This window comes from Rhinopithecus bieti, unplaced genomic scaffold, assembly GCF_001698545.2.
Source record: "Rhinopithecus bieti isolate Rb0 unplaced genomic scaffold, ASM169854v2 scaffold_2349, whole genome shotgun sequence".
NCBI lineage: Eukaryota > Metazoa > Chordata > Mammalia > Primates > Cercopithecidae > Rhinopithecus > Rhinopithecus bieti.
In genome coordinates this window covers 413,302-439,007 of record NW_016804051.1, presented here as the reverse complement: position 1 = coordinate 439,007, position 25,706 = coordinate 413,302, and the positions used below count along the sequence as shown (strand labels likewise).

General features: G+C 40.0%; 1 protein-coding gene across 4 annotated transcripts; it reads right to left on the bottom strand.

The window, feature by feature from the left end:
* Positions 1 to 3,351: 3,351 nt before the first annotated feature.
* PRKAR1A (protein kinase cAMP-dependent type I regulatory subunit alpha) lies at positions 3,352 to 24,888 on the bottom strand. Of its 4 annotated transcripts, none has more exons than XM_017863543.1 (11): positions 24,348 to 24,888; positions 20,930 to 21,112; positions 13,163 to 13,333; positions 12,275 to 12,366; positions 12,014 to 12,075; positions 11,090 to 11,136; positions 10,130 to 10,288; positions 8,163 to 8,223; positions 7,074 to 7,195; positions 6,097 to 6,178; positions 3,352 to 5,818 (listed from the first exon to the last, which is right to left on the bottom strand). In XM_017863543.1, exons 2-11 carry the CDS (start codon positions 21,104 to 21,106, stop codon positions 5,646 to 5,648), a joined length of 1,146 nt encoding a protein of 381 aa, XP_017719032.1. In that variant the 5' UTR covers positions 21,107 to 21,112; positions 24,348 to 24,888; the 3' UTR covers positions 3,352 to 5,645. The 4 variants fall into 4 exon arrangements, with proteins under 4 accessions (XP_017719032.1, XP_017719049.1, XP_017719021.1 ...); XM_017863560.1 differs by having other exon boundaries at positions 24,334 to 24,464; XM_017863532.1 differs by lacking the exon at positions 24,348 to 24,888 and adding an exon at positions 23,946 to 24,110.
* Between the last annotated feature and the right edge of the window lie 818 nt (positions 24,889 to 25,706).

Genomic DNA, 25,706 nt, shown 5'->3' with positions numbered 1-25,706 from the left:
TGGTACCCCCACATTACTAGTATGCTGCCCCTGAACTTTGTGTCTCTATAAAATCACTACCATTCACTGAGATCTGACCATGTGAGGCGCTTCACCAACGTTACAGAAGCAACACACAGGCTTCCAATCCTCTCATAGATATAACCCCCTAACCTCCAATGTGCACGGAAGAACTTTTAAGGCTCAGAGAGACTAAGCCAAATCACACAATTTAGTGGTTCAGACCTATTCCAAAGTGTTCTTTTCACTGTAACAAAAAACCCAACGGTATCTCACCCGATTTATGAAGTTATGTATTTTTTTGTTGTTAAAAAAAACAAAAAATCAGCTAGACATGGGCTCACACCTGTAATCCTAGCATTTTGGGCCTAGGTAGGCAGATCGCTTGGGCTCAGGAGCTCGAGACCAGCCTGGGTAACATGGCAAAACCCTGTCTCTACAAAAAATACAAAAAAAAAAAAATTTTTTTTTTTTTAAATCAACTCTTTAACAGAGAAACCTTAATCCCAAAGATTTCCTTAACTGTTGTGGCCCTACTGCAGCACAGGGCTCCCCATTTCATCCACTGTCTCTCCTGCTTCAAGTTCTTTCTTCCCTTTGGATGAAGAACCAGGAGATCACACACAGGAATGGGAAAATATCTGGGTAAAAACGTTCAAAGAATAGCACAAAATGGTTTGGGACTTCCAAATAACAGACTCTCAGGAAAGTAGGCTACAGCTCCATCTCAAAACCCGCCCCCTCCTATAACGAAGGACTGGTTTTCCAATGGCCTATATACAAATTTTGCTGCACTCTACAAACTCAAAGCGATAGGCTTGAATTTCACCATGTTATGTGGTATACCTGTATACTTACCTTATTATTCACTTATCCTTCAGCCTTCCATTACTTTTTGATTAAACAAAATTAAGACTCATTTCTCAAAAATATCAGAAAACCAACTTCATTCAGAAAGCCAATTTCATTCTTACTCAAGTTCTTCCAACATGTTCATTTTGAACTATTAATGTCCCATGAAATAAAAATTCTCTTGACTCTGAGAACTTTTCAAGTTACTACTGACAGCAAACTAAAAAATGAAAGAAAGGGAACTGTACAGCATGTAAACTGATGGAAAGAGGCATTTGGAAGAATTCATTTTAGCCTTCTCAAAAGTCAGGAAGACAATTTGAGTTTGAAGATTACAAAAAAAATAGTCATTCTCTTACGAGTTAGTGTTATGTTCCATAAGTCACCATAAACATTGCATTGGCAAATACTGAACATTGCTCCTATGAGAAATACAGGGTTAGGTTGCTGGGAGTCTCTAGTTACATTTTCATCAACCAATCAATACATAATCTTGCTGTGTGTGTTTTATGTTAAGGCATGTTAAAGATACTTAATATTTAATATATACTGATTCATTAACATTGTACTCAAGGCCAACAGCCTAAAAGAAAACATCCAATATACATATTTTCTACATATGGCACAACACAGCCTTCTTGCACTTAGGAACACTACTCAGCACTTCATCACTACACTTAGTGGCTTTTTAAATAGTGAAATCACCAACAAAAAAATACAAAAATGCAACAAAAAAGGGGGGGCATAAAAAGACCCAAGAAAAGGATACTTATTCACAGTATGAGAGATGAAACAAGGCTGAGCATCCCTTTGTTCCACTTCAGTTGGGAACATGCGTGTTGGGAGGCTCAAACTTTCCACTGCTCTGCTCTTGTCTGCAAAAGCCCTGTGACTTGATTTTGGGGGTTACAAACAAAGTTTAGCAAGTAGGCAAATTACAAATACAGAATCCATGAATGATGAGGATCAACGGTTAACTCATTTAAGATTAACAAAGATTTTAAAAAGCTCTCCATCTAGTGGCAACCTTTAAAATCACACAGCTACTTAAGCAAAACTGGCAGAACTTTCACAAAATGAAAAAATCTTACTCAGTGGTTTTGGTTTTAGGTGTAGTCAGGATGAAGTCACAGCTCTGAACTTATGTCAAGAAACAAATTGTAGTGGTACATGTGCATAACAATGTTGCTTTCTATGTAAAAATCTCACAGCATAAGAAGGAAGAGATTTAAATTCACACAGCTACAGCCTTTACTGATAGCTATTATAATAAATATCTTTGGGGGACAGGCACAGTGGCTCATACCTGTAATGCTAGCACTTTGGAAGACCAAGGTGGGCAGACTGCACTTAGGAGTTCGAGACCAATGTGGACTACATGGCGAAACCCACCTCCATCTACTAAAAATACAAAAAACTAGCTGGGAGTGATGGCGCACATCTCTAGTCCCAGCTATTCCAGAGGCTGAGGTACAAGAATCACTTGAACCTGGGAGGTGGAGAGGCTGCAGTGATCATGCCACTTCACTCCAGCCTGGGTGACAGAGTGACACTGTCTTAGATAGACAAAAACATACCTTAGGGGACAAATTAAATGGTTATCTAGCCATTGCTTCTTGATGTTGTCTTAGCCCATCTAAACATACACTGCCAGGGCCTAACATAAGTACAAAAGGTTCAGCTATTATTTGTGGTTGGAGATAAAGTAAGAATTAAGAAAACTGACATGCTACTTCAATTTTTAAATGTCAATATTTAAATCATTAAAAAATAAACAAAAAAAAGAGTCTACTTGGACTACTGCTTAGAGAGACTTCAACTATAACCATGACTACCGTCAACCCAGAGAAATTTTCTTTATTTATATTCTATTGTGACTCTAAAGGTTTCAAAATCCAGAGGATGGGGGGGAAGGGATTACTGAATCTAGAAAAGATGCACATGTTCAAAGCAGCACAAATTAAAGAACGCTCTTCTAACATACAACATATCTCCAGCTTCGCTGGATGTGAAAACATACCAACACACTACTAATGAATACAACTCAATCATCTCACTCCTCAGAAACCTAAGGAAACAGCATCAGAAATAAGGTTTTTTATGCAAAATATAAAAGTATCCCAAGTAGCATTAATGTATGTATTAAATTTAAACCAAAGAGTAGGCTAATCCAGAGATGATGTTTCTCCATTAAGTCTGGGAAAGTTCCAAGGCCACAGAACCAATCTATCTTCAATCAAAAGGAAATCTTTAGCTTCTGACTGAATTTTTTCCTTCCATGACTAAGTAAATAAATCTGCTACATCTCAATTACCCTTTAAGCAATATTTTGAGATCCACTCTTTGACAAACTGAAAAGCACTGAAAATAAACATTGCTCTTTCAAAACACTGATCCCATAATTCACTTTCCCTTTTCATTTTTGCCCATCAGAGTAGACTTTAAGGGAAGGACAGAGAGAGAAAGACGGAAAGGAGAAAGGGACGAAAAACTGACCCATTTAAGAATTTAAATTATTTCATCTCTTTTATTACTTGACCTACCATTAAGACAATCTATAACAAAAAAAGTATATTAGCACACATGGTATAATCAGACTGGTAATCAGGAAGCAATACAAAACGGTCCTTTGGCCATCTATACTTTCTAGAGCAGTAAATCTCATAAATTCACTTACCAAGCCCAGGAATAATGACTTTTAAAAGACTTGAATATCAACTAAGACAAATTATGCCAATTCTGATTTCTCACATATACTTAGATTACACAAAGATAAAGCTTTAGATGTGATCATTGTTTAATGTAGACTTATCTTTTCAAAAACTACAGAAGGGAGTAAACAGCAAGCCAAATGATTTAAGAGTAAAACTCACTTAGAAAGCATTATATGTATCTAAATATACATGAGCATCATTATATACATACATGAAACTGCAATTTTATGGCATTCTAAGTAACTCACTGAAGTACATTTTGGCATTTAAACATCAAGCTTTAGGCTTCGTAAGAACCATACTAATTTTCCATTCTTTAATTCTTTTACAATATACAACAAGGTCTAGCCTAACACACCCCCCAAAGTACAGATCGAACAACCCTCATTTAATATAGATTATTCTTGGAAATTAAACAAATTTGTAACAAGGTGGTTTTCTTACCCACCCTAAAATGTACATAAAGCCTCTTCCCCAGATTTATACTTCATACTTGGTAACAACCTAGAAGTTTTTCAAATGTATGAAAAAAATCTACCATGACCAATTTAAATTACCTAGGAAAGGGCAGGAGAGGGGATCAATAATCAGAGTCAGTTAGTTGCACACAGATGGAAAAATGCTTGCAGTCACTCCCAAATATAACCCTACATTACCTTATATATAAATCACAACGAAAATAAAAGTGCCTACATTACAGAACTGTGAAAGTTTGTTTAAAAAAATAATAAAAATAAACTGTTGGGTATCATTGGAATAATGTAACACGTAAGGCTGGAAAATACTGAAATACAGTTAAGACTCAATACACAAGTTTACTTTAAAAACGAAAGGAAAGAAAGAAAAGTTTGCCAGAGAAATAAATGCTAGATAGGAAAGCAGAACTTTCAGCAGGATAGCCTTTTAGACCAATTTGAAACAACACAGACACATTATACCCTACCATCAACCCACCAGAAATTCTGAAATAAAAAGGAAAAAAAGACTAAACCAAAGTAAAAAACTTCTTCCAAAATCTCATGCCCCAGTGAATCTCACGGGGAAAATTCCCGACACTGAACTTTGTCTGCCTGCCATTTCTCCCTTTAGCAGCATTACTTCTTTTCTCGGTTAGGACATTTGCTCCATCTGTATCTAGTCATAGCAAATCCAATCTCCTGGAATCAGTTTAATAAGCAGAGGAGATTATACTGGAGTCAGCTGAAGGACATACTTTAACCAAAAGCTCTAAATTAGCAGACCTCAAATTCTTATTCTCAATTCAGCATCTGATCAATTATTTGGCACTAGCTGGATAAAGGTCTAATCGGAATTTGTGAGCCGAGGCAGATGTAGTTAAATACTAACCAATATTTGTAGTCTATGAGTTAGTTTCAAACTTAAAAGGCAGGTATAGATAGCCACACTTAAAAGTATTTCAGAATTGGAGAAGAAACATTAATAACAAGATATAAATAAAACCAGGCAGATTAGCTTGGCAAACAAAAATTCTGGAAAAAAAAAAATTGAACCAATCATATCCCACTGATAATTAGCAAAATGGGCATTTTCCACCCTTAAACTAGTTTAATCACAGGCAGATGTCTTTCTACTATACTAAGATTTTCTATATCCATTTTCCCTAATCTTTAGAGCTGGATGAGAAACCATTTATTCTACGAACAAATACAGCATATATGGCCACAGTCTAAATGTGCTTAGAACTGGAAAATTATGTCACTTAAAAAAAAAATCTTGCACTGTTACATCATTACTCTACGGTAATTCAATAGGTGCTGGGATCTGCCCTCACCAAAAAGCATGGCACTCACTGCCCAGGGTGAATACTAACACTGCACAAAGAGAAGCAGTAACAGCAAAGTCTCCATAGAACTCTTTCTATTTATTTAACTGTGTATGAGCATTCAGTTAATGCTCCAAATTGAAAATGGTGCAATAAAAGCAACTTTCAATATATAAACAGACAGGAAGCTGCGATGCCAGTGGCCACTTGGCGCTGCAAGTAGGGAAAATAAAGCAGTCTGCATGAGTGAAGCATGGATTGGGGAGAGGAGAAAAGGGAGGCACAGGAGGCAGATTTCAGACAGACAGTGACACAAAACTGTTGTACTGCTGGATGTTTCGTTTGAGGATGTCTGAGCATGGGCCAAGAACACGTTCAAATCTAGGTCGGTCCAGCTTAACGCACTTCAAGGGGCCACGAGCAACGACTGTGGCAGCACGAGGACGATTCATCAGTAGTGCAATTTCACCTGGAGAAAGGAAAAGAAGAAGGGCAAGAACAGGCTAACTTCTATGAAAAACATTTCCTTAAAGCAGTGCACTTCTGAGAAAGAAGACAATAGATATGAGACAATCAGTAATTTCATTAAATGAGTAAAGATCAAAATCTCACACCGTCTCTCTGAGCCAAAAAAAGACTGCAATTAGAAAATAAAATTCAGAAGACAAAATTACGGAAGACTACAATATCTCACTGAGCGGTGACTTAAAGAAACCATGTATTTATTGTGAGGGAATTCATACATACCAAAATAATCAGAAGGCCCCAATCTTCCCACTTCAACAAACTCTTCATTTTCTGACCGACGTTGTAGCACAGCAGCTGACCCCTATAATAAAATCACCAAAAAACTCAACAAACAAACACTCTCAAACCCAGGGTGGCATCTTAAACATCCTATGCAATTTTAGCTACCTTGCAAATATGTGCATATGATAAAAAATGACTTTAAAATTAGTCACCACATGATCTTCAATTTCTATTTTTACCAGCATCTCCTGCTAGCGGGGTTCTTCTTACCAAGCTAAGGTGCTTAAAGGGTGCAGACCTGGGTTAGCAAACTGTAGATGAAGAGCTAAATCCAAGCTCACCATCTCTTTCGCAAATAAAACTTTACTGGAATACCACACACATTCATTGGCACATTATTTGTGGCTGCTTTTGCACTATGACAAGAGGTGAGTCTTTGCGAATGAAACCTTATGGTCCACAAAGCTTCACTTACTTACCACCTGGCCCTTTACAGTCTCCTGACTCCTGATTTAAATAAAATCAATTAGCAACTATGGAGCCACATTCATAAAAATCTGCCCTTTGGATCTGCTTGACAAGCAAGAGTATCTGCTATACATTCCCATGGAATGTGGAGATATACAAACACAGTGATTTTTCAAATTTAAATAATTACCTTTCATCCTTATTTGCCAGATAGCCCAAACACTTGCATTTTAACAAGGATAGTGCAGAATCATCAGTTTGTTATGTTAAATGGTTTTTAGAATTTGGCTATTCATGTCTATGGCCCTTCAAGAATTCTGACTCAAACTCATTTAAAAATGTAGTGACCTGGCAGAAAACCAAACAGCAGCATTTCAAAGTAAGAGGTAATTTTAAAATACAATTGTCAGATATTCTTAAAAACTAAAGCTATAGTTCAGAATTAGCCCACTCTTTCCCTCTTAGAGTGTACAACTTTTTAAAGTATCAAATTCTGAGTTCTTTACCTCTAAAATAATGAAGAACTCATCCCCTGGTTCTCCCTGCACCACAATCTTCTGCCCATCTTCAAACTGCACTGGTTCCAATGCATCAGCTACCGTAAGACGTTCCCACTTGTCCAGAGACTCTGAAAGACAAGAATCAACATAATTGCTCCGTATTACTTGATGCTGTTATAAAGGTAAAAAGAAAGTATAAAGAGATTCAACCAAATAGCCATGCCCATTCAACATTCTAGTAGCGTCTCAGATTAAACACAGTACCTGTCTTCAATTACCTCTAGTCTGAGCAGGATTCTCATACTGCCTGCAGATAGCCCTTAGATCCTTACCTTCAGTAGCCCAGTGGCTAGGTTAATTTATACCAACTGTACCCAATGGCAAGGGAATAAGAAAATGTAATCCTTAAGTATTCCTGAAGATTGCCATCAATGCATATCAAACCTACAACTACAATACTCAAAAGTCATAGTATCCCCACCCATATCATTCCAAAGTTTCGTAGAAATAATTTAATCTACTTAAATCTTTGGTTTACTTTATGAAATAAGAACTAGAAAATAACTTCTATTCCCAAAAGCCAAACTACAATCCAAAACACAAAGCAAATGTAACCAATTCAAAGAAAAGACAAATAAGGGGCGAAAAATTCACTGCAATAAACAATGGCCGAAGCCTGTTACCTTATAAAATCCCCAATCCCCTTCGTGAAGAACAGGTTCTAACATCTCCAAGTCCACATAACAAAAGCACAAAAGAATATCTTCAATTAATCTGGTTTACTCGAAATTTCAACAAACTTTTGGCATGTTTGCAGAGGATGCCAGCAAATGATACCTAATCTTTCCACAGAGGAAATGTATTCTTGGAAGTACTCACTTTTCTGAACCAATCAACTCAATGATGGAACAAGAGAGACAGAAGTCACAGAGGAAGTAACTGTGAATGTCCACAGTCAGAAGGACTTTCAGCCCTTCCGTCTTTTCAGGGGGAATGAGAAGCAATTATACTTTCAGAAGGCTTTTCCCAAGTCCAACCAATTCTAATTCAGGGGTATCTCATATACTAGCAAAGTCAACACACTTCACAACTCACCTAGAATAGAGACTTTACTGAGGAATTCCTCATACATCTTCCGCTTTCTCAGTGTGCTTCCCTAAAAATAAAAATAACAAAAGTGATATCCCCAAGACGTGTAATTATCACCACATAATGCTATGGAATAATAAATATTAAGTTTCAAGTAAATTTTAAAACCAGAAAGTCAAAGCTTGTTGCTGCTACTTTTTTTAATAAAGAAAGTTTAATTTTAACTAATTCGTTTTTATTTTACAGGTAATGAACAACATTTCTTGTGATTTTTATTTTCTGCCAATATTAATGCTCAATTCCTAGCATTTGTAACCAGTATGTTGACATATTTCACAAAGCATTTCCCAACTTCCAAATACAGTCGAAATACCGGTTTATACCTGAGCCTGTCACTCAAGATATTTTTCCACACACTTTATACCAGGCCCAATTTCCACGTTTACTCTCAAAGTGATTTTGCGCCACTGCCAACCCAATTTATCTCTGAAAATATTTTCTCACAAAAGTGATCTAGGTCTTCATTTACATCCCAATAATCCTAGTGTTCTTCCTGTTCAATGCTGATATTTAAATGCGGATTCCTCCATTAGTTCTGGCTTCTCACCTATACAACTGACATGTCTTTATTCCATAAAAAAGGACCATACCCTCCCCTAATCAGCTACATAGATATTTCACCCCATATCTACAGTTCCTAATTCCCGTCCACAAAGCCAATGCACTGTGAGGCCCTAATTTCCTTTCAGGCCCACTATGAGAAAGTAAAATATTTTATTTCAAACCAATAGTTCCAGGTCCTCACTCTTCCTTCTTTGGCAATGAGATAAAGCTGTAAACATTCTACGTTTCCTTTCACTAACAGTATTCCTGCAGAGGAAATGCAGAACCGACTGTATGGTCAATTTCTTCCCCAGTAGACTGTCGTATCACTTCAAAACGAATCTTTCTAAAATTTAGACTTATCTTTGCCATAAGCGTTTGTGTTTTTTTAAGGTTCAGGGGTACATGTGCAGGTTATATAGGTAAACTGGGTGTCACAGGGGTGTGGTGTTCATGTAATTTTGTGGCCCAGGTAATAAGCAAAGTACACAAAAGTTATTTTTCCTGATCCTCTCCCTCTTCCCACCCTCCACCCTCAAGTAGGCCCCAGTGTTTGTTGTTCCCCTTCTAGTATCCATGTGTTCTCATTGTTTAGTGCCCAATTATAAGTGAGAACATGCAGTTTGGTTTTCTGTTCCTGTGTTACTTTGCTTAGAAAAATGGCCTCCGGCTCTATCTATGTTGCTACAAAGGACAAGACAATCTAATCTCATCTATCCATATATCCCAAATGCAGAAAAAGTTCAAAGTACATGAGACTGCACATTTTCAAATGGTCAGAGGGACACTGCACAAATTTAAGAAAACCACTGAAAATGACCAATGCACTGACTGGGACTTAAACATCCAAAGCTATCCTATAAATTTATCACAAGGTTCTCAAAAAATCTGACTGTATCACCAGAACGTTCTAGCGGTTTTAGTATTCTGTTTATTCCTTTAACTAGAGGGGACGTGTCATACATACGCATTACTGATAATCCACTTTCACAGGTTAGGGAAGCTGATTATTTCTGAATGGCCCCAAATAACTTTAAGCACTTAAAAGCAGCACCTATCATACTGTAATGGGTATAATCAGGTAAATTAAGATGTGCCTACCAGTAAATGGATAGATTTCCCAACATGAGATGACCAGCACAAATATACCAGATCTTGTTTCCCAAGGTTTTGTTCTAAAATATCACTGCCTAAAATGGCATAATGAACAATGCTAAGCTGGGCTTAATGCAAAGTATTTGCTCATTAAAAGAAAGAAAGATTTGCTCATTAAAAGAAAGAAAGATTCTCTTTTTAATTTGGTAATATTCAAACATTAGTTACATAGATGAGAATTCTAAATCACACTCTCAAACAGCATGGTCTCTTACCATGAGGATTCTTCTATAGCTGTCTCGGTCGATGCCCCACAATTTCACATTTGTCTTTGCTTTGACAGTGGCTGCTCTAGGTGTTCCATAAATCAAAGCAAGTTCTCCAAAGCTCCCTCCTTCCCCAACACTGGTTGCCCATTCATTGTTGACATAGACCTAAAGTGCAAGTGACATCAAAAAAGTTTTTTTTCTAGATACAAACACATAAATGTTAGAAACCCTCAACCTTTTAAAAAGGTCACAATCCTAAACTTTGTTTTAAAAAATAGAATATATTATGTTTGCAGTATACAACAGAGAAGATTGGCTGATTTCTGATGAGTTAAATTGAGTGTCTAAAATTTACCTGATTTAATTATCTGATAAGAAAAAAGCACTCTGTAAGGATGTAAGGGAAAAAGGTTGGCTAAGCACTAATACCAGTCATGGATACTTAGAGAACCATGCTGAGCACTATGCTAATCATTTTACTTGCATTAGGTCACTGAATTTTCTAATAATCCTAAAACATCAATGCTATTATTGTCCCCATTTCATCTGTGAATAAGAAAGCTGTATTAAGTTTGCTAGCTAATGCCTGGGTCTAGAATCGTTTGTGGTTTTTTTTTTTTTTTTTTTCTTAAAGACAAGAGGCTTCACTTTGTTGCCCAGGCTGGTCTTGAACTCCTGGGCTCAAGCAATCCTCTTGCCTCCATCTCCCGAAGTGCTGGGATTATAGGCACGGGTCACTGCACTCGGCTATACACACTTCTTAACCACCACTCCAGCTAAAGTTGTGAACAGAAAATTACCTTTAAAAAGTTTCTCTGTGTCATGAAAATATCTGGCAAAAGGCATTAATAAAATCTGACATACAAGGGATGTAATGATCCTTCAAAATCACTATTCTTATTGCTCAGAAGCAATTAATACATTGGCTTTTAAGATCAACATATTTTTTATATGAGTAAATCTTACATCCGTCTCTCCTTGATCAATCACATAGAAGTTATCCCCTTCATCACCTAAAAGAGGGTAAAAATGTTAGAAGCATATTCCAAACGAAAGAAACGAACTATCAAAATTAATACAAAATAATAAACTTATTTTATAGTGGTACTGTGAGAGAAGACTGTGTTACAAAGTAACACAATCTTTCAGGGAAAAAAAATCAAGCAATATATTTTAAAAGTCACAGAATTAATCAAAAATTTTTTTAGTCATCCCATGGTGAATACCATCTCTGAAAAAAACTGTTAAAAGCTACATATGTGTACAAAGTTATTAACTACTATGGTATCTATAACAAGGACATTAGAAACAACTCAAATAGTTAATAGCAAATCATCAGGTTGCCACAAAATGGAAATATATAACAATTCATAAAATGTCACGAATAAATAAGAAAATAAAAAGAGGAAGATAGTCAAAAAGTTAGATCCATGTTAATCTATGTAGGCAAAGTAAGAAATCTATGTAAGTCCTAGAACCTTCTTAAGAGACAGAGCTATACAATGAAGAATGTAGGTGTTTCATTTATTTCTTACTTTAAAAGTGATTAATAATCAATATAAAGGATATGAGAGATATATATGATTCTGAAATTTTATATGACATTCAAGATAAGACAATATAGGCATTTCCTTTAAATTATAAACAAAACTGTATCGAAAATATTAGTTCCCAACAAAAGTGTTCTGTCCATCTCAGAAAACTTTAATTTAACAAAGCAAACCAGGAAAAATCCAATAGCATAACAGAAAAAAAAAAAAAAAAAAAAAAAAAAAAAAACAGTGGTAGGGATCAAAGGAGGAAAACAAACTTCAATAAAACAAAACCAAAAAAATCCTCCAGTCTCGCCTCCTCTCCCATAACAATACTGCATGCTCCAGAAGCCCTTACCTTGCTGAATCACAGTCTCTCCTGCGATAAAGGAGACCGAAAACATGGCATCAAAAATATCACTGCAAGAGAGAGAAGGCCTCGTGTTACATTTCACATGTCTCTTCCATGAGTTTCAAACATTAAGCTTAGAATTAAAGACCCCTGATTGTCATCTGGTGAACAATCATTAAGAGTTCTAAAACTTGCAACAAGTGTTGAAAATAATTTGGGATCACACCCTTACTTGAAAACTAGTGTTAAGAAAGAGCCTGTTCCTACCTTCTCTCATTATCATCAAGATGTGAAAACAGCACATTCTTCTCAATGGCTTTGGCTAAAGCAGCCATCGTCTTGTAATCTTTTGGTATAACCTAGAAAAGAATTGAAGGTCAAATGACAATTCCATAAACCAAAAACATTTCATGTTTGCAACCTGCATTTCAATTAAATGTCAAGCCACATTATGGTATTTAAACAAGACTGCTTCGAGTTAAATATTTTCACTACAACACACTTGTACTATCTTTGATCCATAAACTACTCAACAAATATTGACTAATTAATCCCCTTGCCTACAGCCAGGCCTAAATATAAAGTCTGGTACCTGGTTCCCAGTGAACAACTAAAGAAGCAAACCAAAACACCTTGACCAAGGTCATTATTCTGAGGCAAAACTAAGCATTTTATAATAATTAGTCATTTTAAAGTCTGTGATCTGTTAGTTTCACAAGCCTCAAGTGCGACAATTCTGTTCCCATTTAAGGTTAACAGCATAACTAAAATAGCAGCCTGGCTCTGAGGAAGAGGAGAATATAGGACAAATGAGGCTCGTAGAATAAAAGGTTAAAAGTCACAACATTTAACAGGATAGCAAAAAACGGACATCATAATTCAAGAAAAAAAGCCCACCTCCTTCTACTGCAAAACAACAACAGCAAGGAAATAACAAACCCCAAAACGCAATTATTCACTGGTTTATAATCACTATTAGTTATTTCCTCTGACAGCATGCTATTACAGAAACCTGTTTTCCAGTACCCAAGAACTGTACAGGATGGATGAAGTTCCACCCCGTTTTGTATTTCACAATTCACTCATCAAAGGAGACTAGATGACCACCAAATGGGTCCCAAAAGCATCTCCCTGATATTCAAATATCAAAACTACCTTTCTAACATATGATGTGGCATCTTCCTCTGTGTAGACCTCAGCGCTGATAGCACCTCGTCGCCTCCGACCTTTAACCACTGGGTTGGGTGGAGGAGGAGAGATCTCATCCTCCCTTGAGTCTGTACGAGTGCCTGCTTTCTGCAGATTCTGAATCTGTTTTGCCTCCTCCTGAAAGAAATTACAAGTTTGCAAAATGAGATCCTTCAGCATGTAAAGCTGGCATTCTCGCGTTCCAATGATAGTCTATTGCAATAGTCAATAGACTACTGCAAGATATGGAAGATAGTCACTTCCAATCTCTTCTTCCATTAACAATGTAAGTTAAGAAGAAAAGACCGATTCCAAAAGGGAAAAACAATAGTAGCACTTGAAAAGAAACACTCTCAAGAGAATGTACCTCAGATGATAATAGATGCTATCCTTTATTAATGGGCAAAAGCCACTGGTACAAGCCATTAGCACTCACATGTGAGTAACAAATCAGATATTCATTAATGTCTTGACAACAATGATCTGTGATGCACACAACAGTAACACACTGCAAGACAAAATCCTGAAAATTGGGTTTTTTTGGATGCTACTGCAGATAGCAAGAGACCCTCCTGCCAAACGAAATGTTATCAGGAAAAACAATTCAAGCCCAACATAGTGATCCAAGAATGTCTAGATTACCGAGTTACTTCATCAACTCAATAAGCCATTTTCTGGATCTGCCATGCCAAGACCTATGCTAGGCAACAGGAATACAAAAACAAATAGGAGAGGGTCCCGAGCCTGTGGAATTCACATTCTAGTTTGATCCCAGATAAAAACAAATAATGAAATGATGTGATGGTAATCATGAATTTAAATAAGATCATTATCAATAATACTTCTCCCAGCAGAGCTAGGATCATTCTTTGTAATCAAGGTTTAAACTTGAAGTTAAAAGACAAAAGAGTTTACTAGGTTTTAAAACTACTTATTGGACCAATTCAAATAAAACTTAAGATAAACTATTAAGCATTCTTTTTTCATATCTAGAGCCTTAAAAACAAATTCCTCTCAGATCTAAAGAATTAGTTGTTATGACTGAAGTAAAAGGGAAAAAATAAAATGTGTTACCTTCTACTTTCTCATTCATTTGACCCATTACTTCTCTTTTATATATAAATGTGTCTGTAAGTGTCCATATATTAATCTCCAGAACATTGGCAGCATTCAAGAAAAGCAATGGCATGGGAGGGAGACCTTTCATTATTATGTCCTTTTGTACTTGCACAACTTTGAAACATGTGAATATGTAAACTACTTTTTAAAATACGGTTTTTAAAAAACTTATTTCATGTTAATTCTGCTTCTTCCAATAACCAGTAAGGGTTTCTCATTTCATATTAACACAGGGCTATAAAACTCAAGTCACCTCCAAGTTTAAAGTTTAAGAGTACATGACTGGGTACAGTGTTTCAGGCCTATAATCCCAACACTTTGGGAGGCCAAAGGGGGCAGATCACTTGAGTCCAGGAGTTTGAGACCCGCCTGGGCAACATTATAAAACCTCATCTCTACAAAAAAACATAAAAATTAGTTGGGTGTGGTGGCACGCACCTGTAGTCCCAGCCACTTGGCATGCTGAGGCAGGAGGATCACCTGAGCCTGGAAAGTAGAGACTGCAGTGAGCCATGATCCCACCACTGTACTCAGGCCTGGGCAATAGAGTGAGATCCTGTCTCAAAAAATAGGCCGCGCATGGTGGCTCACGCCTATAATCTCAGCACTTTGGGAGGCCAAGGCAGGCAGATCACAAGGTCAGGAGTTCAAGACCAGACTGGCCATTATGGCAAAACCCCATCTCTACTAAAAATACAAAAGTTAGCTGGGCATAGTGGCAGGCACCTGTAGTCCCAGCTACTCAGAAGGCTGAGGCAGGAGAATCTCTTGAACCCAGGAGGCAGACGTTGCAGTGAGCCAAGACTGCACCACTACAGTTCAGCCTAGGTGACAGAGCAAGACTCCATCTCAAAATAATACTACTAAACACACACACACACACCACAACACACAGTTTAAGAGTATAAAATGAAAACACAAATTCGTCCCCCCAAATTTGTCAGTGACATTTCACAAAATTTCAGGAAAATTCACAAACATCATTTCATTTGGGACTATATTCTACTTCACTGAATTTTAGATTAATTGTGAAGTAACAAAAGTATTTTGATTTCAGCATTGTCTCATGGAGTCTAGTGAGTCTTTTAAAACAGCAATCTGAACATAACCTAATCTGACGACTCAGAGCCATTACTCAGATCATGAGTTTTCTAGTATATACTATGATATATTTTTATATCTTTTCTCTTGCTGTTGTCATCCTGCTGTCAGTCTCCTTCCTCCTCAGCTCTTTAAGTGAGGTGATGAATAACCTAAATACCTTGACTTGATCATTACACATTTTATGCATGTAAAATATCACATGTACTCCATAAAAACATACAAATGTTATATATCAATACAAAATTAAAAATTAGAAAAAACCTCCCACTCTACTCAGTGGTTAACTATGTTCTTAACTCTGAGGTTCAAATTCTGCCTTCGGTTTTGCATTAAATTCTGCACTATCTTCTTGACTCTTAGGTTCAAATTCTGTCCCCACTACTAACTTACTATGTTTTCACGATTATTTGTTCCCTCCCTGCTTCTGTCACTCTTCCCTGTGGGTAAAGTATACTTCTCACCCCACTGACTTAAGGCTTGGCTACAGGACTTGCTCTGGCCATGGAATGTAAGTAGACATGCCATACCATGCTTGCCTGTGTGGTTTGGCTCTGTCCACCTTGAGCTTCTGCCCTCCCTCTGCTTTGAGAACAGCATGCCCTATATAGGGCTGCTCCTTCTGCTCAGCCCCAGAACAAGATATGTGGTGCCAGAACACAAGACAGGCTGATACCAGAAGAACTGCACATAACTGGTCTGTTGTAGTAACCACTGAAATTTGGGGGTTGTATGTTGCTCCAACAAAAGCAGACTACAGTCTATGACCACAGCCACATTACTTAATTTCTCTGTTTTACTGCTATGTCTGTAAAATGCTGATAATCACCTACCTCACACATTTGAAATAACAAGTATGTATGTATATAAAGTGCTTCACACAGTACCTGACACACCAGACACAAGGTCACAGTTATTTTAGTTCCTCTTATTTAAGGTTCTAATAAATACAAGAGTAAAAGAAGACTCAAATTCCAGATGACTGAATTAAAATGCAGAAGCTTTCAAAAGACCAACTGTCAGAATTTTTGGTACATTTCTTACGGAATAGTTGAAGGAAACAGAAACACAAACCCCCAGTAGTGAGGAAGAAGGTGATGAGTATATGACTGTATTTTCAGACTGATATGGTTTGGCTGTGTCCCCACCCAAATCTCATCTTGTAGTTCCCATAATCCCCACGTGTTGTGGGAGGGACCCAGTGGGAGGTATTTTAATCACAGGGGTGGTTACCTCCCTGCTGTTCTTGTGATAGTGAGCTCTCATGAGATCTGATGCTTTTGAGGGGCTTTTCCCCCTTTTGCTTGACCCTTCTCCTTGCTGCTGCCACGTGAAGAAGAATGTTTGCTTCCCCTTCTGCCATGATTGTAGTTTCCTGAGGCCTACGCAGCCATGCGGAACTGTGAGTCAAACCACTTTCCTTTATAAATTACCCAGTCTTGGGTATGTCTTTATTAGCAGCATGAGAACAGACTAATACAGTAAACTGGTACCACAGAGGGTGGTGTGCTGCTACAAGGATACCCAAAAATATAGAAGCAACTTTGGAACTGGGTAACAGTAAGAGGGTGGAACAGTCTGGAGGGCTAAGAAGACAGGAAAATGTGGGAAAGTTTGGAAATTCCTAGAGACTTGGAGGGCTCAGAAGACAGGAAGATGTGGGAAAGGTTGGAACTTCTAGAGACTTGTTGTACGGCTTTGACCAAAATGTTGACAGTGATATGGACAATGAAGTCCAGACTGAGGTGGTCTCAGCTAGAGATGAGGAACTTGTTGAGAACTGGAGTAAAGGTGACTCTTGCTATGCAAAGAGACTGGCAGCATTTTGGCCCTGCCCTAGAAATCTATAGAACTTTGAACTTGAGAGAGATGATCTAGGGTATCTAGTGGAAGAAATTTCTAAGCGGCAAAGCATTCAAGAGGAAGCAGAGTTTGAAAAATCTGCAGCCTGACAAAGCAATAGAAAAGAAAACCCCATTTTTTGGGGAGAAATTCAAGCCTGTTGCAGAAATTCACATAACAAGGAGCAAAATGTTAATCACCAAGACACTGGGGAAAATGTCTCCAGGGCATGTCACAGACCTTCAGGACAGCCCCTCCCATCATAGGCCCAGAGGCCTAGGAGGGGAAAAAGGTTTCCTGGGCCATGCCCTGGGGCTCCTGTACTATGAAGCCTCAGGACATGGTACCCTGCATTCCAGCTGCTTCAGCTCCAGTCTTGGCTAAAACAGGCCAAGGTACAGCTCTGGTCATCACTTCAGAGAGTGCAAGCCCCAAGCCTTGCACACGTGGTGCTGGGCCTGTGGGTGCACAGAAGTCAAGAACTGAGGCTTGGGATCCTCCCCCTAGATTTCAGAAGATGTACAGAATTGCCTGGATGCCCAGACAGAAGTTTGCTGCAGGGGCATGGCCCTCCTGGGGAACCTCTGCTAGGGCAGTGCAGAAGGGAAATGTGGGATCGTTTGGAGCCCCCACACCGAGTCCCCACTGGGGCACCGCCTAGTGGAGCTATGAGAAGAGGGCCACCATCCTCCAGACTCCAGAATGGTAGATCCACCAACAGATTGCACCATGCACCTGGAAAAGCAGCGGACACTCAACGCCTGCCCATGGAAGCAGCCATGAGAGGGGCTATACCCTGCAAAGCCACAGAGGCGGAGCNGTGCACAGAAGTCAAGAACTGAGGCTTGGGATCCTCCCCCTAGATTTCAGAAGATGTACAGAATTGCCTGGATGCCCAGACAGAAGTTTGCTGCAGGGGCATGGCCCTCCTGGGGAACCTCTGCTAGGGCAGTGCAGAAGGGAAATGTGGGATCGTTTGGAGCCCCCACACCGAGTCCCCACTGGGGCACCGCCTAGTGGAGCTATGAGAAGAGGGCCACCATCCTCCAGACTCCAGAATGGTAGATCCACCAACAGATTGCACCATGCACCTGGAAAAGCAGCGGACACTCAACGCCTGCCCATGGAAGCAGCCATGAGAGGGGCTATACCCTGCAAAGCCACAGAGGCGGAGCTGCCCAAGGCCACAGGAGCCCACCTCTTGCATCGGTGTGCCCTGAATGTGACACATGGAGTCAAAGGAGATCATTTTGGAACTTTAGGATTTAATTACTGCCTCACTGGATTTTGGATTTGCACGGGGTCTACAGTCCCTTTGTTTTGACCAAGTTCTCCCATTTGGAAAGGTTGTATCTACCCAATGCCCCCAGGAAGTAACTAACTTGCTTCTGATTTTACAGGCTCATAGGTGGAAGGGACTTGCCTTACCTCAGATGAGACTTTGGGCTTGAACTTTTGAGTTAATGCTGGAATGAATGAAGATTTGAGGGACTGTTGGAAAGGCATGACTTTGTTTCAAAATGTGAAAACATGAGATTTGGGAGGGGCCAGGGGTGGAATGATATTGTTTGGCTGTGTCCACACCCAAATCTCTCTTGTAGTTCCCATAATCCCTATGGGTCCTGAGAGGAACCCGGTGGGAGGTAATTTAATCATGGCGGGGGGGGGGGGGCGGATTACCCTCATGCTGTTATCGTTATACTGAGTCCTCACAATAGCTGATGGTTTTATAAGGGACTTTTCCCATTTTGCTCTGTACTTCTCCTTGCTGCTGCCATGTGAAGAGGACGGGTTTGCTTCCCCTTCTGCCATGATTGTAAGTTTCCTGAGGCCTCCCCAGCCATGCCGAATTGTGAGTCAATTAAACCTCTTTCCTTTATGAATTACCCAGTCTCAGTATGTCTTTTTAGCAGCATGAGAACGGACTAATAGACTAACATACAAATTAACACCTAACACACAGAACACTGACCCACTAAAAAGTTGAAAATCTAGTTACTTAAAGATCCAGGTTATCTATATTCAACCCTGGAAAGAATGTATACATGTGAACAAAGACCCTTGAATTATAGTAAAAACCACGCTGAACTGTGACTTTACTTATTAAAAGGTAAAGAAGCTGAAACACATTAAATCTAAAATCCCATCTGCAAAGAAACCATTTTAATAATTATTCACTGCTTTCCACCTTTGTTAGTCCTTAAACAGTACTGTGGCAACTACAAGCTTTGAAACTAGCATCACACATTCAACACTCCCTATAAAAAGATACACACTTAATGTCTCACCAAGTTAATCCCCTCATTTGATGGTTTCTATTGATGTCCAAAGAAGAGGGATCACCTTACAGTGACCCATTTCAAAACCGGATCTCCAGGAACGCACTTGACTTCAAAACAAGGTACATCTATGGCCTGGCTCTATAATACTTCCACGATTTGGAAATTGCATAAATAAGAGAAAGCCAGAATATCCACTATAATTTCAAGACGGCAAAGCAACATTCACAGTAACTAGGTTTTTTTTTTTTTTTTTTTAATTATTCTGATCATGGTACTAAATACAAATTTTAACAATCAGTTTTTAAAGAAAATAGAAAATACCTGATCATTGAGCTACCCAAATACTTTTTAAAGCTTAGTATATATTCTTTTACTAATAACTTACACTGATTATAAGAAACTAATAACCTATGCTGATGAATAAAAACCAATGGAAAATAACGCAAATTATTTCTATTATACAATTAGATAATCATACACCAAAGAAATGTCCCTCAATTGATTCATAATCATTATGAACCACCTCTTAACTTCCACATGCAAGAGAAAATCTGTAAGTTTATCTCACTGATTTACAGAAGCAAATCACATACACTATTGAAAATATTTGGTGATCTAGACTTTTTCATTCATTTCTTGAGGGAGATGAATTGAAGCATTCAATTGAAGCATTCATTTGCTTCAATTATCCCTGATGTAAAATTATCACTTTCTTTAGAAAAACATATGCCATATATGTAGGTCACAATGACCTACATGCAAGGAGGAAGAACAAAAAAGAAAAACTGGATTAATTTTTTTCAAGGGGCAACAAGTCCTGACAATAATATGGAGTAAAATGTTTGAGGACCATCAATCTCAGTATCTTCTACTCTACAGTAATTCATCAGATATACTCTACACTAAAATAGACTGAATCTAATTGAAAATTTCTGATATATCAATCACAAACTAGATTTATGTTTCATTACACTAGTTTTAAAAGTGGGATAAGATTTATTATACTTACTTGCTTTGTTCAAAAAGGGAGAAGCATTAACTGCCTTCAAGTACTACAGAATTTCTTATTCATAGAACTGCTATACTACTTCTGAACAGTTTTATCTGTTATAGTTTTATGCACTAATTTAAAAAGTCACAAAGAATTGTGTGGAAACCCTTTGTTAGCCAAGTACAGTTAGCATACAGGTTCATTTTCTGATAAATTCTACTAATTAAGAATTTTTAAATTATTACAAATGCCTTACTTGTATTTCTTATTTGAAATTGTTTTAGACTTTTTATTTAGTCAGATTTCTTTTCTTCCAAAAAATACAAATTAGTAACATTCCAGTTATTAAATTTAACAACTGTCACAATCACCTCATCATCTCCCTACATTTATTTTTACCTTCTCCAACCTCTCAAAGTATTCCCTGAGGAATGCCATGGGTCTCTCAGGTCGAGCAGTGCACAACTGCACAATAGAATCTTTGAGCAGTGCTTGAATGTTATGCTTCTGGACGTAGAGTTCACATTCTCGAAGGCTGCGTGCCTCCTCGCTGGCGGCAGTACTGCCAGACTCCATGGTTCCCTGCGAGAAAAAAACACACATATGCTTGTATAAACTATAAAGCAAAATGCCAACCTGGCATTTAACTTGCTAAATTCATTAGGCAACTGATTCATAGGGATTTTTTTCTGAGTAGATTTTGTTTTTAAACAGGGAAGTGGGGACTAGGGAATAAAATATGTACAGAAATAGCATTATTCCAAGTAAATGTTTCATTTAGTTCCTGCTGCAGGATCTCTGCTCTGTAGGCAACAGCGAGAGTCCATAACCTCAGCTCCTGGGAGGAAGTATGAGCCACTATCCTCCGCAAAGGCGGGTGCTGAAGTCAGGCCCTTAAGGGAATTTCATTCAGTTCTCCTTGGCAAAAGAAATCATGATGATGTGGGAAGTAGGTAAACGGTAAACAGGACAGAAAATTACCAGGGCACACAAGTCAACTCTAAGTGAAAGCAAGTCAGCACAATGAAGAACATCTGACATTCCCTATACCGAACTTCTATCCCATGGGAGTGTCCTAATGTCACAGAGCAAACCACTGGAGTGAGGATCTGATTAGCCAACTACTAGCGTAATCAAAATTTTTAAAAACACGCAAGAAAATTCAGGTGGGTTTTAAAAGCAACCTTTTATTCCAGAATCGTTTGCCAGATTCCACCCCTAAATGATAATACACTACTGGTAAAAGAAGGAAAATCCTAAGTTGGGGGAGGGAAGAATCCTTACCACGTAAACTGTAAAACATTTGGACAGAAAATTGTCAAAATATTTTCTTCATCTGGACAGGTGAATGTTAAAACACTTAAGTTTCAAACTTCATGAAGAATCAATAGATAAATTGCATTTAATGGATTACATTTAACAGATAAATTGCATTTAATGGATTTTAGAGGATTCAAATTATGGTACCTTTACGTAAAGTAAAGCAAACAGAGATAATAACGTGCAGCTAACCCTACCCTGGAATTAAAAATTTAGTAACTTAACAATAGGGTCATATACTGTTTTTCTTCCAACTCCTAACTACTAAGCACTTAAGAGTAGAAGACAAGAGTGTGGTTCCCTCCACTCAGCAACTGAATTAAATACTAATCAGACTTTTCCAATTATAATGCATTGTAAACTATTGAGATGAAACTGTACATTTAAAAGAATTTATAGAAAGAAATACCAGAGTAAAGAGCTATTCTAAAGTGCTACACTGTCACTCATTTTGTTTTGACAACTTTCACCATAAAGGTCAATAACAAGTAGACTAATTAACAAACTATTAGAAAGTTTGTGGCTCCAAGACAAGCACATAAATTAGAAGCCATGGAAAAAGAATCATGCTGCTACTTTAGAAGTAAACAGGCAACAACAAAAAAATTGGGATAGATTTATACATGCCACTTCTCCAGGTCAGGCAATCCTATGAACTGAAAATCCACTTCAGTACAATTGTCTGCATTTCAAATAATACTTGAAGACCACCAAGAACAATCATAAATCAGATCTTTCATGCTTCAAAACACAGTCATATTTCAACAATATTCAACTGATCAATCATTCTAAGATCAGGTCTTTGGCTGATAGAGATGAGAGAACTGGGCCTAAGGAGTGAAACTGTTTTTGTTTGAAACAACTAATGTATTACAAAAACCAAAAAGACAGCCAGTATACGAACAGAAATGTCCCAAGATTAATGCAGTCACCATGTAAATCCCTGAATAACCAGATTTCACAGTCTCAATATTTTTAATTGAGTTACCTGGATTCTCTATGTGTACTTATTTGTAAAAGCCCAACAACCTAGCCTTCCCTCCCCACACACAATTATTTAACTGCTTTAAAACTCTCGCTGCATTGCCTCTATGCAAAACAAAACATCCAGATTCATTCTTCTGAAAATTCAGTTGTGACAAAATTGCTTCGAAAGGATTACATTCTAGGAAATAAAAACACTTTTGAGAAACTGTTCCTGATTCAGACCGCACCCCCTTAGACCTGCCAAGTTACGGCTTCCCTGGGGTCATCTTGAGGAAGTGTTTGCTTTCCTTGCTCTACTGAAAAGACGGATCTCTTGGGACTCTCTCAAGGAGTAAGACGGTCGTCACCACAAGCTCTGCCCTGAAGGGGTTAATAGGTACCGTGTATTTTCTAGAGGAAGGGCAGGAAAATGCCCTTCACTTCACGTAGGCCACGGTCATGACCACAAAATGAAGAAGGGAAGCCGAGACTTCAAACTACGCCAGTCGGAAGGCCACAGTGGTGGCGAGGAGGCCTTAGGTGGAAAAATCGGGAAAGCGAGGGAGGTGAAACGGGACAAAAGGAAATTCAGGAGCCCGACTAAGACCGTCGTGCTCGGGGAAAGATCACCTCGCTATGGAGAGGAAAGGCTACTGCCAGCAATGACTAGCAGTCGTTAGAGTGGAGAGAAAAACTGCCGGCTTACAATAAGAGCCAGGACCGGCAGACGAAACGATGGCGGACCCCAGCAAAATAGAGCCGTTGTCCTTCAGGAAATGGGGGAGGGTGAGCGAGGAGGCCGCGGCGCGCGGGGGCGAAAGCGGCCGGGGAGGGCCGCGGAGGGCCCAGGGCTCCAGGCGCCGTGGGGTGGGGGCAGCGCGCGGGAGCTGGGCGGCTGGGAAGCCCCGTACCAAAGCGGACGCCCAGATGGCCTTGGGGATGCAGACTCGGAGCTGGGGGCGTGAAGCCTGAGGGGAGGCGCCCGCCGGGTCGGGGAGGGGCAGGGGGGTGCGGCCGTCCCCCCGCAGGTCGCTCCCCGTGACGCCATCTTGGATCGGTCCAGCTCCCCCAAACGGGCGGCGAAGCGACGAAGCTCACCTAGCCTGAGCCCCCGACTGACCCCACTCACCTGGGGACGGGCGGCGGCGGGCGCGAGGCTGCGGGTGCGAGGTGGCGGCGTACCGAGCTCCCTCAGCGCTTTGCTCCCAGCCCCGCTCCACTCTGCGATAGCGGCTAGGCGACAGCTCCACCGGAAACGGCCTGGCCGCAGCCAATCAGCGTTCGGCTGCTGACGTCAATGCGCCTCGCTCTGGCCAGAGCCGTCGCCTTAGCAACCTTAAGGGCGCAACAGCCCCAGTTCCTCCCCCGTTGCTCTTGGGAGGACCCTCACTCTGCAGTGTTTCGCCTTCCGCCATTCTTTCCATCTTACTCGTCGCTTATCCACAGCAGTTTCTCACGCCCGCCACTTCTCCTTTCCGCACTCTCCCTAGCCCGGTTTTCTCCTCCTTCCTGCTTACCTGCCCCTCCTTACCTGTCCCTCTCTGGGTGTCTTGGGTCGCCTCTGTTTCTCCTTCTGCTCTTCGCTCCCTCTCCGCGCAGCTACTGTGAGCTTCCCTCTAGTCCCTCCGCTCCTCTGTCCACCCCACTTTCCCTCCTGCCTCCCTCGACGCCTCTGCCTTTTCTCCCTCCTTTCCGCCCCCTCCCCGGCCCACCCACGTGGGGCGTCTCGGATGACAGGTGGGCGACTCCGCCCCGCGGCCCCTGCAGGGGAGGGCTCCGGGCCGGGGCGGGGAGAGTCCTGCGGTTGCCAGCCCCCGGAGGAGGTGGCTGCCCCCGCGGATCTGCAGCAGCTGCGCCGCGGCGCCAAGCGCGGGCGGATGCCCGGGATGCGCTCTCCGAGCTGCGCATCCTGTGCCCGGCCAGCGCCGTCCGTGACCCGGGCTCAGGTCCGTCATCCGGTCCAGGAAACCTGAGCCCTGCCGAGTCCCCGCTGGGCCGACAAGGCCTCTCTCCCCGCCGGGGGTGCTGTCGTCTGTGCAGGCCACACCGTCCCTGTGGAAACCAGGCTCGGGAAAGGACTTTGCCCGGGTCCTTCTAGAACCTGAAGTGCGCCCCCTCGCCCATTACTCCTGACCTCACAGGGGGAGAAATGCAGAGCGTGCAGATTGTCACAAACGCCCTGTGACCCAACAAGAAATCGCAGCTGTCCGTACAGGCTGCACTAATGGGGGAAATTCGGAGGAAAAGCGACTTTACTCTTTCAGCCATTTTTTTTCTCCCATCAGAGTATCAGTCTCAGGAGGAAGAAAAGGGAGACAGGGTACAGTTTTAGACACATGAAGTCGCTAACTGAATAAAGAAGGCCCATCAAGGACACATATCCAAGTGTTTGGCTGGGGGCTGCTTTAGTAGCATTGTATATATTTCTAGGGCTGTGTGCTTAAAATTCATAATGAATTCAACACAATACAAAAAAGCAAAATACACATGCAAGTGTCTAGGAGCTGTTGTAGTAACATGGTGTATACTTCAAGGGCTCTATGGTATGTTTAAAGTAAATTATGAACAACACAATACAAAAAAGTATCTCAATAATGTTTATATTGATTCCAGATTGGAATGATAATATTTTGATATATTAAGTAAAATATTATTAAAGTTAATGTAACCTTTGTTTTTTAATTCTTAATGTAGCTATTAAAATTTTTAAAGTTACACAGATGGCTCCCATTATATTCCTATTGGACAGCGCTGCCCTCGGAGGCCGACTGCTCCCCCAAATCCACCAGGACTCCAAGGGTACTGTCTGTCAGATGATTTATTTAGTGATGTTACTCACTGCCTTCTGATAGTCAGGGACACATAGGCGACATCAAAAGGGCAATCAGGT

Coding starts and splice junctions, on each gene's coding strand:
- PRKAR1A (XM_017863543.1), bottom strand. CDS start 21,106: ATGGAGTCTGGCAGTACTGCCGCCAGCGAGGAGGCACGCAGCCTTCGA. Junction 13,334..20,929: donor ACTTTGAGAGGTTGGAGAAG/GTAAAAATAAAT, acceptor AATTTCTTTCAG/GAGGAGGCAAAACAGATTCA. Junction 10,289..11,089: donor TTGATCAAGGAGAGACGGAT/GTAAGATTTACT, acceptor CTTGCACTTTAG/GTCTATGTCAACAATGAATG.